At 46.5% G+C, this 14,026-nt stretch overlaps 1 protein-coding gene across 3 annotated transcripts in view; it reads right to left on the bottom strand.

The window, feature by feature from the left end:
• Positions 1-4,843: 4,843 nt before the first annotated feature.
• Stk38l (serine/threonine kinase 38 like) overlaps positions 4,844-14,026 on the bottom strand; it is a 63,397-nt gene continuing 54,214 nt past the window's right edge. For all 3 annotated transcript variants that reach the window (XM_057785778.1, XM_057785768.1, XM_057785789.1), the window contains 7 exons: positions 13,603-13,757; positions 12,988-13,090; positions 12,756-12,817; positions 9,368-9,485; positions 8,806-8,929; positions 7,555-7,650; positions 4,844-5,854 (listed from right to left, as the gene is read on the bottom strand). In XM_057785778.1, the coding sequence (XP_057641761.1) occupies positions 5,635-5,854; positions 7,555-7,650; positions 8,806-8,929; positions 9,368-9,485; positions 12,756-12,817; positions 12,988-13,090; positions 13,603-13,757 (878 nt within the window). In that variant the 3' untranslated portion in view covers positions 4,844-5,634. The remainder of the gene's footprint in view (positions 5,855-7,554; positions 7,651-8,805; positions 8,930-9,367; positions 9,486-12,755; positions 12,818-12,987; positions 13,091-13,602; positions 13,758-14,026) is intronic.

Below are 14,026 nucleotides of genomic sequence, written 5' to 3' on the forward strand. Positions count from 1 at the left end.
CACATAATATATTGTCCAAGGTTCATAAAAATAAAAAATATCCAATTTTGAGCTCTTAAGAGGTTGAAGAGAAATAGCTATATAGATAATATTTTGGATTGAGAGAACACCATGGAGAAATTAAAGCTCAAATCCTCATTGTGTCTAGATTGACAGACCCAATAGGCGCTTCTGGGGTAAATAAGGATGGGCTTGGGTTTGGCCTCAGACAGGGAGGTGTGGCAGAGAAGACGCTGGGACAAAAACATGGTCCTGGGAGAGGGAGAGAAAGGGAGGGATGCAGGATTGGAGGAAGGCCTCTTCAGAGGGCATTTAGGAAGTTCTACTGGGTAGTTTGAACCTAAACCTAAACAACTTCAGCAAAGCGTCATCCTGCTTTTCAATGTTTTTGGAGTTGTCTCTATTAAAAGCCCAAACATTTTGAAGCAGATTGTCTTTATGAAGTAGGCCCCCAGCGCTTACCATATGCAGGGCTCTGTGGTGCTTTGGTCTTCACCTACTGCACACAGTCTGTGAATTTCTATAGTTGCTCTCATAGTAACCAACAAGGGACAGATCACACTCTGGAGAGTTTACCTGTAGCCTTTCTAGACTCGTTCAGTAACCCCACATCCATTCGGGAGAGCCTGGTCTCAGCTCCACACTGCGGGTTCTGGTCTCAGGGTGAGCACACTATCAAGTTCTTCCCAGTAAGTCCCATCTGCTCCAGGATGCAGGGCTTCGTTAAAAATGGAGAATTCCTATATCTAGATTGTGGGTAGAGGAAGGGGAGATTATTTCTCCAAGCGAGAGAACAATAAAATCCTGAAAAAACCATAGTTTCAGGTATAGATCGGACAAGAATGAGACTGTCTGATGACATGGCTCAGTGGATAAGAGCAAGTCTGGCTCTTCCTGAGGACAGAAGTTAGGTTCCCAGAAGCCACCGTGGGCAGTTCATAACCACCTGTGAACTTCCGACCCCTTTTCTCATCTCGGAGGACACTGTACAAACCCACACATACAAATTTTAAGTTTTTCCTTTTAAAAGAATGAGGGAATCATCAAAAGAGTTTGTGTGTGTGCACACGTGTGTGTGTGTGTGTGTGTATGTGTGTGTGTGTGAGAGAGAGAGAGAGAGAGAGAGAGAGAGAGAGAGAGAGAGAATGTGTACACTTGAATTAATACTTTTCTAGGGTTTGGATACTCTGGAAGCAGTCATGGCGTTTTGCTCAAGACAATACTCTACCGGCAAGACCAAGTACAAAGAGAGCTAGGCCCAACTGTCTTTGTCCTAGGGAAGGGACTTAACTTTGACTACAGACATTTCAATGAAAGTTAACATTTCAAAGTTAGTGAACATGCTCCTTCCTAATTTAGACACAGCACCTGAGTCGACAGTAGTTGGGTCACCCACCCGACTGGGTTGAGGAATTAAGCGGGAACTCTGTATTTCTTCATAACCGTTTTGGAGGGAACTGAGCCTTGGAGAGCAGCGGGGAAGACAGAAGCAGAGGAGGAAATATGGACTCCGGGGACTCCCAGAGTGCGAGGAACCTGGGATCTGGGAACCCAGCACAGTGGTTCTCCTTGCTCCAGTCAGGAAGGAAGGATGGGAACCCTGCCTGCAGCTCACTGGCCCTGACAGACCGAGTGCAGTGCTGTAGACCGAAGACCATTGCTGTCGCTGTCTCCCTCCGAGACAGGGTCTCACTGTGTGACCCATACCAGGCTTGCGGGTGACAAGAGCTCATCTGTTTAATGTTCCGAGAAGCCCAGTTTGGTTTCCGGTATCCATGGATGTATAGTGAGGCCCAGCCTGGTACCAGTTAATAGTTGACAGTCACAGTCACACACGGGGCCCTTTGCAGAACATCATTTTTACCTTGTCTAATTACGCGGACATGTGACTGCAGATGCCACAGTCATCTGATCCCCCAGAGTTTACAAGCGACTGTGAGCCGCCTGTGTGTGGGTATGGGGACCCAAATTCAGGTCCTCTGTGAGGGCGGTGCTCACTCCTGACTGCTCAGCTATCTCTCAGCACCCCCAGGTTCTTAAAAACTTGAAGCTGTGTGAGGACTGATGCTTATGTTTTGAGCCACCTAGCTCCCTCTGACAACAGAACAGAATGAAAGAGGTTCACACTTCCATGTTTTGGTGATGAAACGCTATCCTGGAGATCTTGTGATGGGGTCACTTCCTTACCGTGAGGTCACTCACCTGCCTTGTGTCACCTGCACTCGTTCCTACTCCCTGTGTGTTCTCAGCTACGGATCCCAACAATTTTAAACCCACACTTGGTCAACTGTCTTAACTGTTTAAATGTAATACGATCCAGGCTCCAAATACTTGTGTCTTTTCATGTGATCTTCAGGTGAACTAGCTACCTTCATGATGTGGTCGTCAGGTGAACTAGCTACCTTCATGATGTGGTCGTCAGGTGAACTAGCTATCTTCATGATGTGGTCGTCAGGTGAACTAGCTATTCTCATGATGTGATCTTCAGGTGAACTAGCTATTCTCATGATGTGATCTTCAGGTGAACTAGCTATCTTCATGATGTGATCATCAGGTGAACTAGCTACCTCCATGATGTGATCATCAGGTGAACTAGCTACCTCCATGATGTGATCGACAGGTGAACTAGCGATTTTCATGATGTGATCTTCAGGTGAACTAGCTATATTTGGTAATTTCAATCACAAAATAGTATTTAAGTTTTAGATAGCACCAACCTGCAAACAACAGAACAAAACAAAACAAAAAAACAAAAAAAAAAGGAAAGAAAGAAACCCCACCAACAGAACTTTCAGAAACATGGTTTTTATTCTCGCTGTGCCTTCTTGCTGCCCAACAGACTTCGAAACGCTGGACTTGGAAGCGCGACGGTTCTGGACAACTGCTGAATTATATTGCTTTAAAAAAATAACTACAATACACTTTTATTTCTTTATTCCTTTTAAGCAGCATTCCCTGTTCACATTTTGTAATAAAAATCTAAAATATTTCTAGTAGTCCCAATATTTATTAAGTGTAGGCTTCCTAAGATTTTCCAGAAATAAATGCTCTAGAATTTGAAATAAAACGACAAGTAATCGTGATCACAGCAAAACGGCTGCTTTTGAATTTTAACAATTCAAAGAGAGAATGTGCCAGGTAGCCAGGGACTCTCATCTGACCCTTAAGTTATTTGTAGGCCTTAAAGACAGGTAGCTACTACTCCTGACAGCATAGACTGTCTAAGGATCTTCTGCACCAAAACACCGAGAATCAGTGGACAGCGTGTACAAAGCTATGCATGTCTTACAGAGCTGTGCTGTTGTGGGAATAAACGAGCCCTATCTTAAGCCTTAGCAGCCAACGAATGCTGTTAACATCCCACAGCTGCCTTTTCACTGAACTAACACCCGCTCGGTCACCTGTGGCTAAGTGGGTGCTGCTGCTCTGGACAGCCTAGGGTTTCACGCCTGCAGACTCAGCTGTGAGTAACTGCTCTGACACAAAGGTTTCAATGAAAAAGCGAAAGACTGTATTAAAACAGGAAACCAATAAATCCGGATTATGCTTACTTTATCTTAGAGAAACCCAAACCATGGAGTACATGGTAAACCTTCTTTGACCCAATTAGAGACTAGAGAAAATGTCATAGGCTTCTGTCTCCTACATTACGTGATTCACCTGAGATAAGGGGATCTGTAAGGGAAAAAGTCCGTCTCAGGGCATCTTTGCAAATTATTTGCTTAATTTGCACCGTGACTCATATTTTCAGCTTCCAAGCGGCAGGCGCAGTCTTCAGTCGCCTTCAGACAGTAGCTTAAGAAAGGCTCTCATGAGAAACCCTGAAGACCGAATCGTGTGTTAACCTCCCAGACGGCCTCCACCACCAGGAAACCTGCTTCTCACAACAGGGAGGTCAGAGAAGTGCTGTCCCTACATGGCGGAAACAAGCTGGGTAATTCTTTACAGCACTCCCAACCCTCCCGAGCTACCTGCACTTGACAACACTGTCTTCCTGCGGTAGCTAGGTAGTTATTGCATCTGAGCTGGAGAATACAGCAAGATCTCTGTATCCAGCCTACTCACCCGGGCACCAGTAAAGCCCCATACACAGCCGGGAGCCTCTGCCGCTAAATACCTTTGAAACAGGGGAGTTGCAGAAACCCATACATCCCGCATAAATTAAGGCAGCTAGTTAAAGTCATCAGATGAGTTCTCCACCGTGTCCGGTCTGCTTTGATGAAAGACGGCGCAGTCAGCAGTGGTGCTACAAAAGCAATGCTCTCAGGAGAGACATGGTTCCCTACGAATCCTCGTTCCACCTCCATCACATGTCCATCATAATGCTCAGCCCTCAGCATTATGGCTCCCGATGAATCCCTTGCTCCACCTCCATCACAGAGGATAAACATTACTCACTCGCTGAGACGTTATTTCTCAACAACAGCTTAGGTAACTAAACCTCTTCAGAAAGTCAGTTCAGAATCAAGATGCTGAGCAAGAAAGGATGATGTAGTCATTAGGGGAGTACCCAAGGGATTTGATGCTTGACGTTTTCTGCCCAGTCTCCAACACCCCCCCTCCCCCCCCCCGCCCCCGCCTGTACTCCTTTCCTTTACTCCACTGAGGGCTTTAACCACAGTGATGAACTAACCATAAACAGGGCTGGCCTTTGTCACAGGTCCATCATGGAGTGTCGCACCCCTGGAAAGCAGAATTCCACTCACCACTGGGAGCCACTGTTCAGGATCTTTGGTTCATTGGCAAACAATGACACTAAAGCTATAGAAGGAAACGAACGTCACCAGCAAAGAAAGAACGCACACTCCTGCTCTTCACATGTCCACTGACAGGATCAGAAGTCTGACATTTAAAAAAATATTTAATAAAAATACTCTAGGTTCTACAAGCAGCTTTCATGGTCATTTCTGAAACTCAACTCACCATCACCCTGTTAAAATAATGCCTGTCCTCTTGTTAAAAAAGAAGTCCTCATGTCACAAGAAAAGTAACCGACATTTGCACAAATGTCTCCCTGCGTGTGTAAAACAATTACTACCACCTCTCAGCGCAGTCAACCTTGGCAGATGCTGGAGGGAGGCAGACACATCCTCACCCTGACAGAAGCTCGCCTTCCCTGCCCCGGGATCTGTGTGAGAGCGTACTTCTCCTTCAGTTCCTTAGGACCAGCACGGAAACCGTCTTCACCTAGAGCTATGATGTCCAAACGAGCAGGGCGAATGTTCTAGCAGTAGCTACAGATGGCTTTTTCTTTTTACTGATTCAAGAACCACGTGCTTTGCAGTGAAGCAGGGACACCGAGAGTGACCTCTGGCTGCCGCGGTGCGGTCAGTGCTACGCAGCTCTGGCTGGATTAGTGTTGTAGTGGGGAGCTCAGCACATGGCAGGATGGACCTCAACATGCACGTAGGCCGTGCAGTTAGGAGGGAATATCCGTTCCTTGTTCCAGTACCTTGTATAATAAAGTTAATACAAATAATATTAAAAAAAAAAAAAAAAAGCCGAGCGATTCCTGTAGCAGTCTCAGAATCCGACCCTGCAGAAGTTCCTCGGGCTGGTGAGTGTCTGGTGCTGGCGCTGCCAGCCTGCAGAGGCAGCTACCTGAGTTCTCGGCTGCGGAACTGCACTCATCCCTCATAATTTCCCAGCTTTCATGTACGTGGGGATGGAGCCACGCTGAGTCAGCCCTTCAAACCTTTTATAGGTGTAATTGAGAAAAACCCAGTCTTTGGATTTGTAGTCGGGCTCCGCCGCATTCGGCACCGGCTGTAAGATGTCAGACTCAGGGAAGTCATCGAAGTTGGAGGTGTCGTCGATACTCTTGATTTCTATAGGGATGGCTGCCGGCCTTTCCCTGAAAAAGACAATTCGTATCAGCCACGGTGAATCTTCTTAACTCTTAACTGTCCAACAAACCATTCTTGAAAGCCCTGCCCACCACTGCATGGGACAGGAAACCCAAGGGTGTCTGCTGTGCATCTGAACACAGCTACGTGGGTGTCAGGATAGCTGAGGTGACACCCTAAAATGTTTGCATTTACTTGGAAGTTTCACACTCTGCATAAAGACGTTCTCTTGCTTTCCCCTGCAGTCCTGGAGTCTGAACACAGCTAGGTGATACTCTTCCACCGACCCACAGTCTCCTCAATCCTTCACGCTATTTTTTTTTAAGGTGAAAAAACAAGACCCAGTGAAAAGAAAATTAGAAGATAAAGAATTTTTACTTTTTTTACTTATTCGTTTGTCTTTTGAGACAGTTTTTCTCTGTGTAGCCTTGGCTGTCCTGGAACTTACTTTTTGGCCAGGCTATCCTTGAACTCACAGAGATCTGCCTGCCTCTGCTTCCCAAGGGCTGGGATTAAAGGTGTGTGCCACCACCCTGGTTAAGAGATGGTCTTTTACTGAGAAGATTTTATGTGGTGTCTAGTATGTGTGAGACAGTGAGATCTATCTAAGTGAGGCAGGGCTACAATTCTAGAAAAGATCTGTATACACAGATATCTGTCTGCGAAAGAGGGAACATGCATATATTTGTGATAAGGTCTGGATGCAAAAACTGTCGACTGTAGGAATTTAAGACAATCAGAGAGGTTAGGTTAAAAAAAATCTCCACAAAAATGCTTTCTTATAGTAAAAACATTTAACTATAGAAATAGATAAGAGAAATTATTACTAAAATTTTTAAGTTAAATTTATTGACTTACGATGCACACACGCATAAGCACGCATGCACGTGTGCACACACACACATGCACATGCGCATACACACACGTGTGCACGCACGTACACACACACCACAGAAGAGCGGAGGTCAGAGGTCATCACTCAGGAGTTGGCACTCTTTCTACCACACAGGGCTGGGGACTGAACTCAGATCTTCAGTCTTTCCCTGCTGAGTCACCTCAACCCCTTATGGGTTTTTATTTTTCCACAAATTTTTAAAGGCTCTACTAGGTGCTAAGCCTACAAAATTATGAAAAAGCAGGTGCCGTCCATGTCTGTATAAGAGTTAGTCTTGTGCCCAGTACTTTCATGAGTACATACTGTGCCTTTCTTGTCTTCCCCGAGGAGTCTTAACACCTTGTCCACGGTGTCTTACCCACAATTTCTAGACCCAGGCATGAAGATTATGGAAGTTTAATTAAGACTCAACTGAGTAGAAAGAGCCACAACCTTGGCCTCTGTGACTACCCGTTCCTGTCCTGTGACCGTTTCCGGAGCAGCACAGCAGACGGCTCTCAGACGAGGCAGCATTGTTTCCTCTCCTCAGTTCTCAGCCTTCCTGACGCTGCAGCCTTCATACAGCTCCTCATGCTGTGGGGACCCCAACCATAACCCTATCTTCGTGGCTACTTCATAACTGTATCTTTGCTGCTGCTATAAATCATGATGCAATTGTGTGGTTCTGATGGTCTTAGGCGATCCCTGTGAAAGGGCCGTTCACCCCCAAAGGTCATGACCCACAGGTTGAGAACCTCTGGTCTAGACAAATCAGAGGCACACGAACCACCAATCAAGAAGCTCATTTTTCTCAGCCCAGGCCTCAGAACATACCTGATATGTCCCCAGTCTACACCCTCAAAGAAGGGGTGACCTTTGATCTCTTCTACACCACCATTCCCAATTCTGTTTTCAGAATCAGCACAAAATCTGGAAAAGGAAACCAATTACCAGTCACATCTTTCACTTAAAACGCTCTAAATGTATTACTTCAAATGTTTTTAGGAAGCATTTTCTTACTGAGTTTACTCTGGGAGAAACGGGGAAATACAAATCACCACAAGTATCTACCATTTAGCTATCTCATCAATATTCCGAATCCATTTCTCTTCATCTCTCATAATAATATTAAAAACAGTGTTGACACATTAATGATTATTTTAAGACTTTTTCCCACTTCGTATACTAACAAAGTTTCTCAATGCTGTTCAGTGTTTTCCTGTGAGGTAATTTTTTGAGAGCCGCGTATGGAGACATCAGAGTGTAACATCCATCGCCGCTGCTGAAGACTTACATGAGTTCCAACTTCTCACAACTAAAATAACACAAGAAGCATGTCTAACTCTTTGCCCCTACATGACTTTATGCTCTATAAATTCCTAGAAATAAAACTGCTGGTAAAGGTCATGTACAGTTTGATAATTTTACACAATATGCCGCTGGCTGGCCACTCACAAGGGATGTCACAATTCATATCCTGCTGTGGGATATCTTGGTACCGTGTGAAGATCTAGTGCTGCGATTGCGGTGATAAAAAGCAGAATGGTCAATAGCTAGGTAGGAGGCATAGGCGGGACTTCCAGGGAGAGAAAGGAAGAGGAGGAGAATCTAGGCATGCAGGAGAAGCCAGGAGACACGGAAAGGAAACAGGAGGTACAAGAGAGGTAATGCCACAGGACAGAACATAAATTAATATAAATGTGTTAATTTAAGTTATAAAAACTAGTTAGGAACATGCCTAAGCTATAGGCCAAGATTTCAGTAATAAGAAGTCTCTGCGTCATTCATGTCATTTTGTAGGGAATGAGAAATAGGTAGTTAGGAGCACTTGCTGCTCTTGCAGAGGACCTGGGTCCAATTCCTAAGTGGCTCACAACTGCCTGTAACTCCAGTTCCAAGGAATCTTCTAGCCTCCATGAGCAAGTGGTACCCACATACTTACACATAAAAATGATAAAATCTTTTTTGAAAGTTTGAATTGTGTAAATCCTTTAAACTGACCGGATCAGCAGCATTCTCCCCAAACACCAGCCCTGCCTCCGAGAAATGGATCATTTGGCTCCTAGGAAGTTTTAAGTCACTAACCTGAGAATCAAGTCCTTGGCTTTCTCAGAGACAGGCACTTCTGGAGGAAAAGCCAGTGTCTCCTTCCAGCTCATAACTTTTCTGTATGTCTCCTGAGGTGTCTCGGAGCAGAAAGGTGGGAAGCCTGGGTATCAGGGAAACAAAATGTATCAGGTTTGGTGATCAGTTCAGCCAGACCTACAGGTACAGAGCCGCAAGAAACAAACAACCTGAGCGCTCTGAGGTGACCCCAGCGTGCACTGGTTTCCTGTGACGTCACTAACGAAGTCCCGCCTTGTCTCATCTTAACCCTTCATCTTAAACCCTTCCTTTGATAAAGGAAGCCAAGATAAATGACTCTCTCCCTGCCATAAGGTCCCTGGGCAGTTTATTGGGTATTTATCAATTCGTATTTAACACTGAAGAACGTGGGAAATAGATTCAAAACGGCTCTGCTAATTTTGCCTTTAATAGCTGTAATAAGCTCAAACGATGGCACCAAAACAGATACGTATCACACACATGAACAGATATGTATCACACACATGAACAGATACGTATCACACACATGAACAGGACTTACCTATCAGCATTTCATACATGATCACTCCCAAGGACCACCAGTCACACAGTTTGTTGTAGCCAGTCTGCATGAAAACTTCCGGAGCAATGTAGTCTGGCGTTCCGACTGTGGAATACGCCTGCAAAGGAGCAGCTTGTCAAACTGGCATTCTGAACCTCTCAGGAGTGTGGATCACTCACTACAGGAGGGGGTTCTCACGTATTGGTGCCTTTGTGTGTCACATGTAAGGCTGGCTGACAGGTGCTGAGTCAGGCACCACATGCAGAACACAGGATTCTGGGCCAAGGAGAGGCCCTTTGTCTACTTCAAATGGAAAGAAAAGGCTGCGCCCACTGGGCCTGACTTCCCCGCTCACTGCTCCTGTGAGCTACCCTTGGAGCCCCCGCTTCTGCTCACGAAAGCTCCGCATGGAAGAACCTACAACAGCCTGACCTTAGGCTAAACCAAGAAAACACACTCTGTAAGCTCCCTTCCTTAGAGCTCAACTCCAGCACATTGCTACATCAGGAGCTACATGCATGTTCCTCCTCGATCCACATCAAATCCTACAAAAAGAGCCTTAAAGCCGGCAGCTCTCCACAGGGCACTATCGTAGAGCCGCTGAAAATGTGACAGCAGGCGTCACTTCAGGGACCGGGGATAAGAAACTGGCAGTTGGTGGGCTGAAGGGATCCCCTGACCCAGACACCGATGAACTCTCTCTTCTTCCTCGGCAGCCACTGGCCCATGAGGATGACTCTTGGTAGGAAATACAGACATCCTCTGCCGTGTTTTTATTTATATTTTAAGATGGGGTCTCAGTATGAGGCCCAGGCTGGTCTCAGGATTCAGGATGCCCCTGTCTCAGTCTCTTAAGTAGGGGGTTACAGGGGAGCACCAATGCCAGCCCTCAGGTAAGTTTTTAATTGCTATTCACTTCTCCCCCTGTAAAAATAGGATGACTGTAATATTTTCTCAGATGTAACATCTGATCTAAAACAACACATTCAAAAATAGAATGACGTTTTTCTCCTTAATACACGGCTGGGCACACTTTAAAAACAGAAAAGTTTACTAGAACATCAAAGTATGCTGCTACTTGGGCCAATGAACAAATGAGCCCAAAATGCAAAAGGTGCCGGGCTGTGGTCACCTGAGTCTAGCACATCCCAAAGGAACACAGAGTCAGCAGCTTTGTCACTGCTGACTCGAACTGAACAATGAGGTGTCTGCATGTGCTGGGTGCTCTGTAAGAGACCAGGAAAACAAAGTCAAAGCTACCTTCCTAGCTGTAGACGTTCACACCTCAGTTAATTCCCAACTGTAGATGTTCACACCTCAGTTAATTCCCAGCTGCAGACGTTCACGCCTCAGTTAATTCCTAGCTGCAGACGTTCACACCTGTTAATTCCTAGCTGCAGACATTCACTCCTCAGTCAGTTCCTAGTTGCAGACATTTATACCTCAGTTAGTTCCTAGCTGCAGATGTTCACACCTCAGCTAGTTCCTAGCTGCAGACGTCCACACCTCAGTTAATTCCTAGCTACAGATGTTCACTCCTCAGTTAGTTCCTAGCTGCAGATGTTCACACCTCAGTTAATTCCCAGCTGCAGATGTTCACACCTCAGTTAGTTCCTAGCTGCAGAGGTCCACACGTCAGTTAATTCCTAGCTGCAGACGTCCACACCTCACTTAGTTCCTAGCTGCGGACGTTCACATCTCAGTTAGTTCCTAGCTGCGTATGTTCACACCTCACTTAGTTCCCAGCTGCGAATGTTCACACCTTACTTAGTTCCCAGCTGCGGATGTTCACACCTCAGTTAGTTCCTAGCTGCGGACGTTCACGCCTCACTTAGTTCCTAGTTGTGGACGTTCACACCTCAGTTAGTTCCTAGCTGTGGACGTACACACTTCAGTTAGTTCCCAGCTGCGGACATTCACACCTCAGTTGATTAATTCCTAGCTGCAGATGTTCACACCTCAGTGAACCATATATATGAAAAGAGGAATGGCCTCGGAAGCAATTCTTATATTTACTAAAAAGGATGAGAGACAGCCGTGAAATTAAACATTAGGGGCTAGGACTGCCTACTGATGTAGTGGGAAGGTGAGTGGGCCGTGTCCCGCCGCCTGGCTAGCTTAACCCCCGAAATAACCACACAGAAACTGTATTAATTAAATTACTGCTTGGCCCATAAGCTCTAGCCTCTTATTGGCTAACTCTCACATCTTGATTAACCCATTTCTATTCAATCTGTGTATTACCACGTGACTGTGGCTTACTGGCAAGATTCTAACCTATGTCCGTCTCAGGCCAGAGATTCATGGCATTTGCCTGACTCTGCTCTTCTTCCCAGCCTCCAGTTCTGTCTTCCCTGCCTAAGTTTCTGCCCTATCAAAAGGCCAAGGCAGTTTCTTTATTTAACCAATGAAAGCAACACAAATATTGAAGGACCTCCTACACCATACTGAGCACTGCACCACTGCCAACACCCCAAGCTTCCTGTTTGCTTGGTTAACTGTAAAGATTGGTGGTTGTTGTTACACCACCCCAGGTTATAGAACACTCCTATAGGAGAAGAGGTGATGTCTCCTCTGAGGTTCTCTGTAGGTGGTGAGGGGACAAGGCTATGGTTATGAGAAAGCTCAGGGGATCCAGCACAAAACCTGAAAGGCCAGTGTGGTGGCTGCCACCTCGTGAGGCCCTCTCCTTCAGGCATGTACGCTGGGCTCCACTGCCCTTTGACATCTGCCTGTTTCTAGCTCACAGATTAGGAAGAGGCAGCTTTGAGAAACCCCACCTGTCTTGGGAGGGAGACCCCAGACCACCCCACAGACAGATGACCAAGCAGAACTGCAGTGTCTTCCAAGGCCGCAGAAACCAACAGCGTAGTGTAATCCTGCAAGGTGGAGGCCAGCAGGCTGTTCAAGTGCCCAACGGTGACCACCATGGGCAGCAGCTAGTAAGGCGGCAGACCACAGAGCGGGGCTTCAGTCACAGCTAAAGGCATGGGCGGCATGTGAGGAATCCATGAGCAGCTCCTGGCTGGGCCAGGGGGAGGAGACACAGGCTCGGCCCATGACAGCCCAGACAACTGTCCAGCCTCCGCAACCAATTTCTGCCACAGCCCTAACAGAGGAATCTCAGCAGCTTCTCCTCTCAGGAGCCACCCACCCCCCACTCTACCAAGCTTCTCTCTTTTCTGAAACCCTCCTTAACAAAACACGCTGCTGCTCTGCTCACTCCCACAAGTGTCTGGTCCTTAACCTTCACTGGCTGGAGAGGATGAAGTGTGTCTCCGCTGACCTTTGGTGAGCCTAGGTCCTGGGGCCAGGCACAGCTGAACCCAGAAGGGTCCCCATCCTGCTCCGCCTGGGAAGGAGACACCCAAGTCTGCGGGGCACTCACCAGCTGCCTCCTGTTCTTCTTCCACGTCTCCGCTTTCCGCTTGGAGTTCATGTTCTGAAACGCTGATTTCAACAAGACAGAACTGCAGTCAGAGGGCAAACTGGCAAAATATAGAACCGCACCCCAAATCATCTAAACCACGGGCAACTCAGGGGAGGAGGGAGCCTTGCTTCCTCGCAGAACTAGGGTTCAGAACTACAAATTTCCAACCAAAGGAGACAGGAGAACTCACAGAAGTCGCTTGGGGGGTTGTGTGAGAGGTTCCTATAAAATTCAGTCCTGTGAGCTTTCTTTAGCCCCGTGCATAGACCAAAGTCAGACAACTTTACGTGTCCCTAAAACGACAAATTCCAGTCAAGTCAAATTACATTAACTGTGAAAACAGAAAAGCCTTATTATAAACTCCTTTGATGAAATCATTCTAAGAATTCTTAACTTAAAACACAGATAGCTGAAAACATGAGGTTATGCATGTTTGATCATTTTTAAAAATGGAAAATGGCATACGCCTTCATCCCAACACTCGGGAGGCAGAGGCAAGAAAATTTCCGTGAGTTCGAGGCCAGCCTGGTCTACAAGAGCTAGTTCTAGGACAGTCAACAAAGCAACACAGAGAAACCCTGTCTCAAAAAACCAAAATAAATAAATAAAATTTAAAAATGGAAAATGGAGGTTTTTTTCAAAAAGCCATTTCCCGTGATGTTATTCCAGAACAGTCACTTTCATGCCTTCTACAAAATAACTTAGTTAACCCCAAACAACCTAACCATGGCTGCTGTCTGCAGCCAGGGAGCTGGCGGTTTTTCACAGCATGAGAAGCCCGAGGACTCGCTCACTCCGCACATGCCTTGGCATCCAGTAGAAGGTTGTCTGGCTTGATGTCCCGGTGGATAAAGCCCAGCTGGTGGATTGCATCGATCGCCAAGACAGTCTCTGAGATGTAGAACTGCGTCTCCTCTTCTGTCAAGGTGTCCTTCTTCATTAGCAATGTCATCATGTCACCTGCGCGATGCAGAGGGTCCAGAGACCGCAACCTGGTGATGCAGCTCCTCTCCCCACACCCAGCCCAGGTTCTCACTGTCCTCACACCTCCTCCTGCTCTGCTCACCACAGGGGTCAACAGCTTTCACCTTTGCTGGTGTGAGACCAGAATCCTAGTGCTGGCGTGATGGGCGTGTGGTAGCCCACACCCAGTTAAGGGGACCCTCTGCAGACTTCCTTCTCAGGTACAGACCGTGCCAGATTTGCAGGTTTATGACTTGCCCCATACC

The sequence above is a fragment of the Chionomys nivalis genome, chromosome 1 (assembly GCF_950005125.1).
Source record: "Chionomys nivalis chromosome 1, mChiNiv1.1, whole genome shotgun sequence".
In the NCBI taxonomy this organism is placed as follows: domain Eukaryota; kingdom Metazoa; phylum Chordata; class Mammalia; order Rodentia; family Cricetidae; genus Chionomys; species Chionomys nivalis.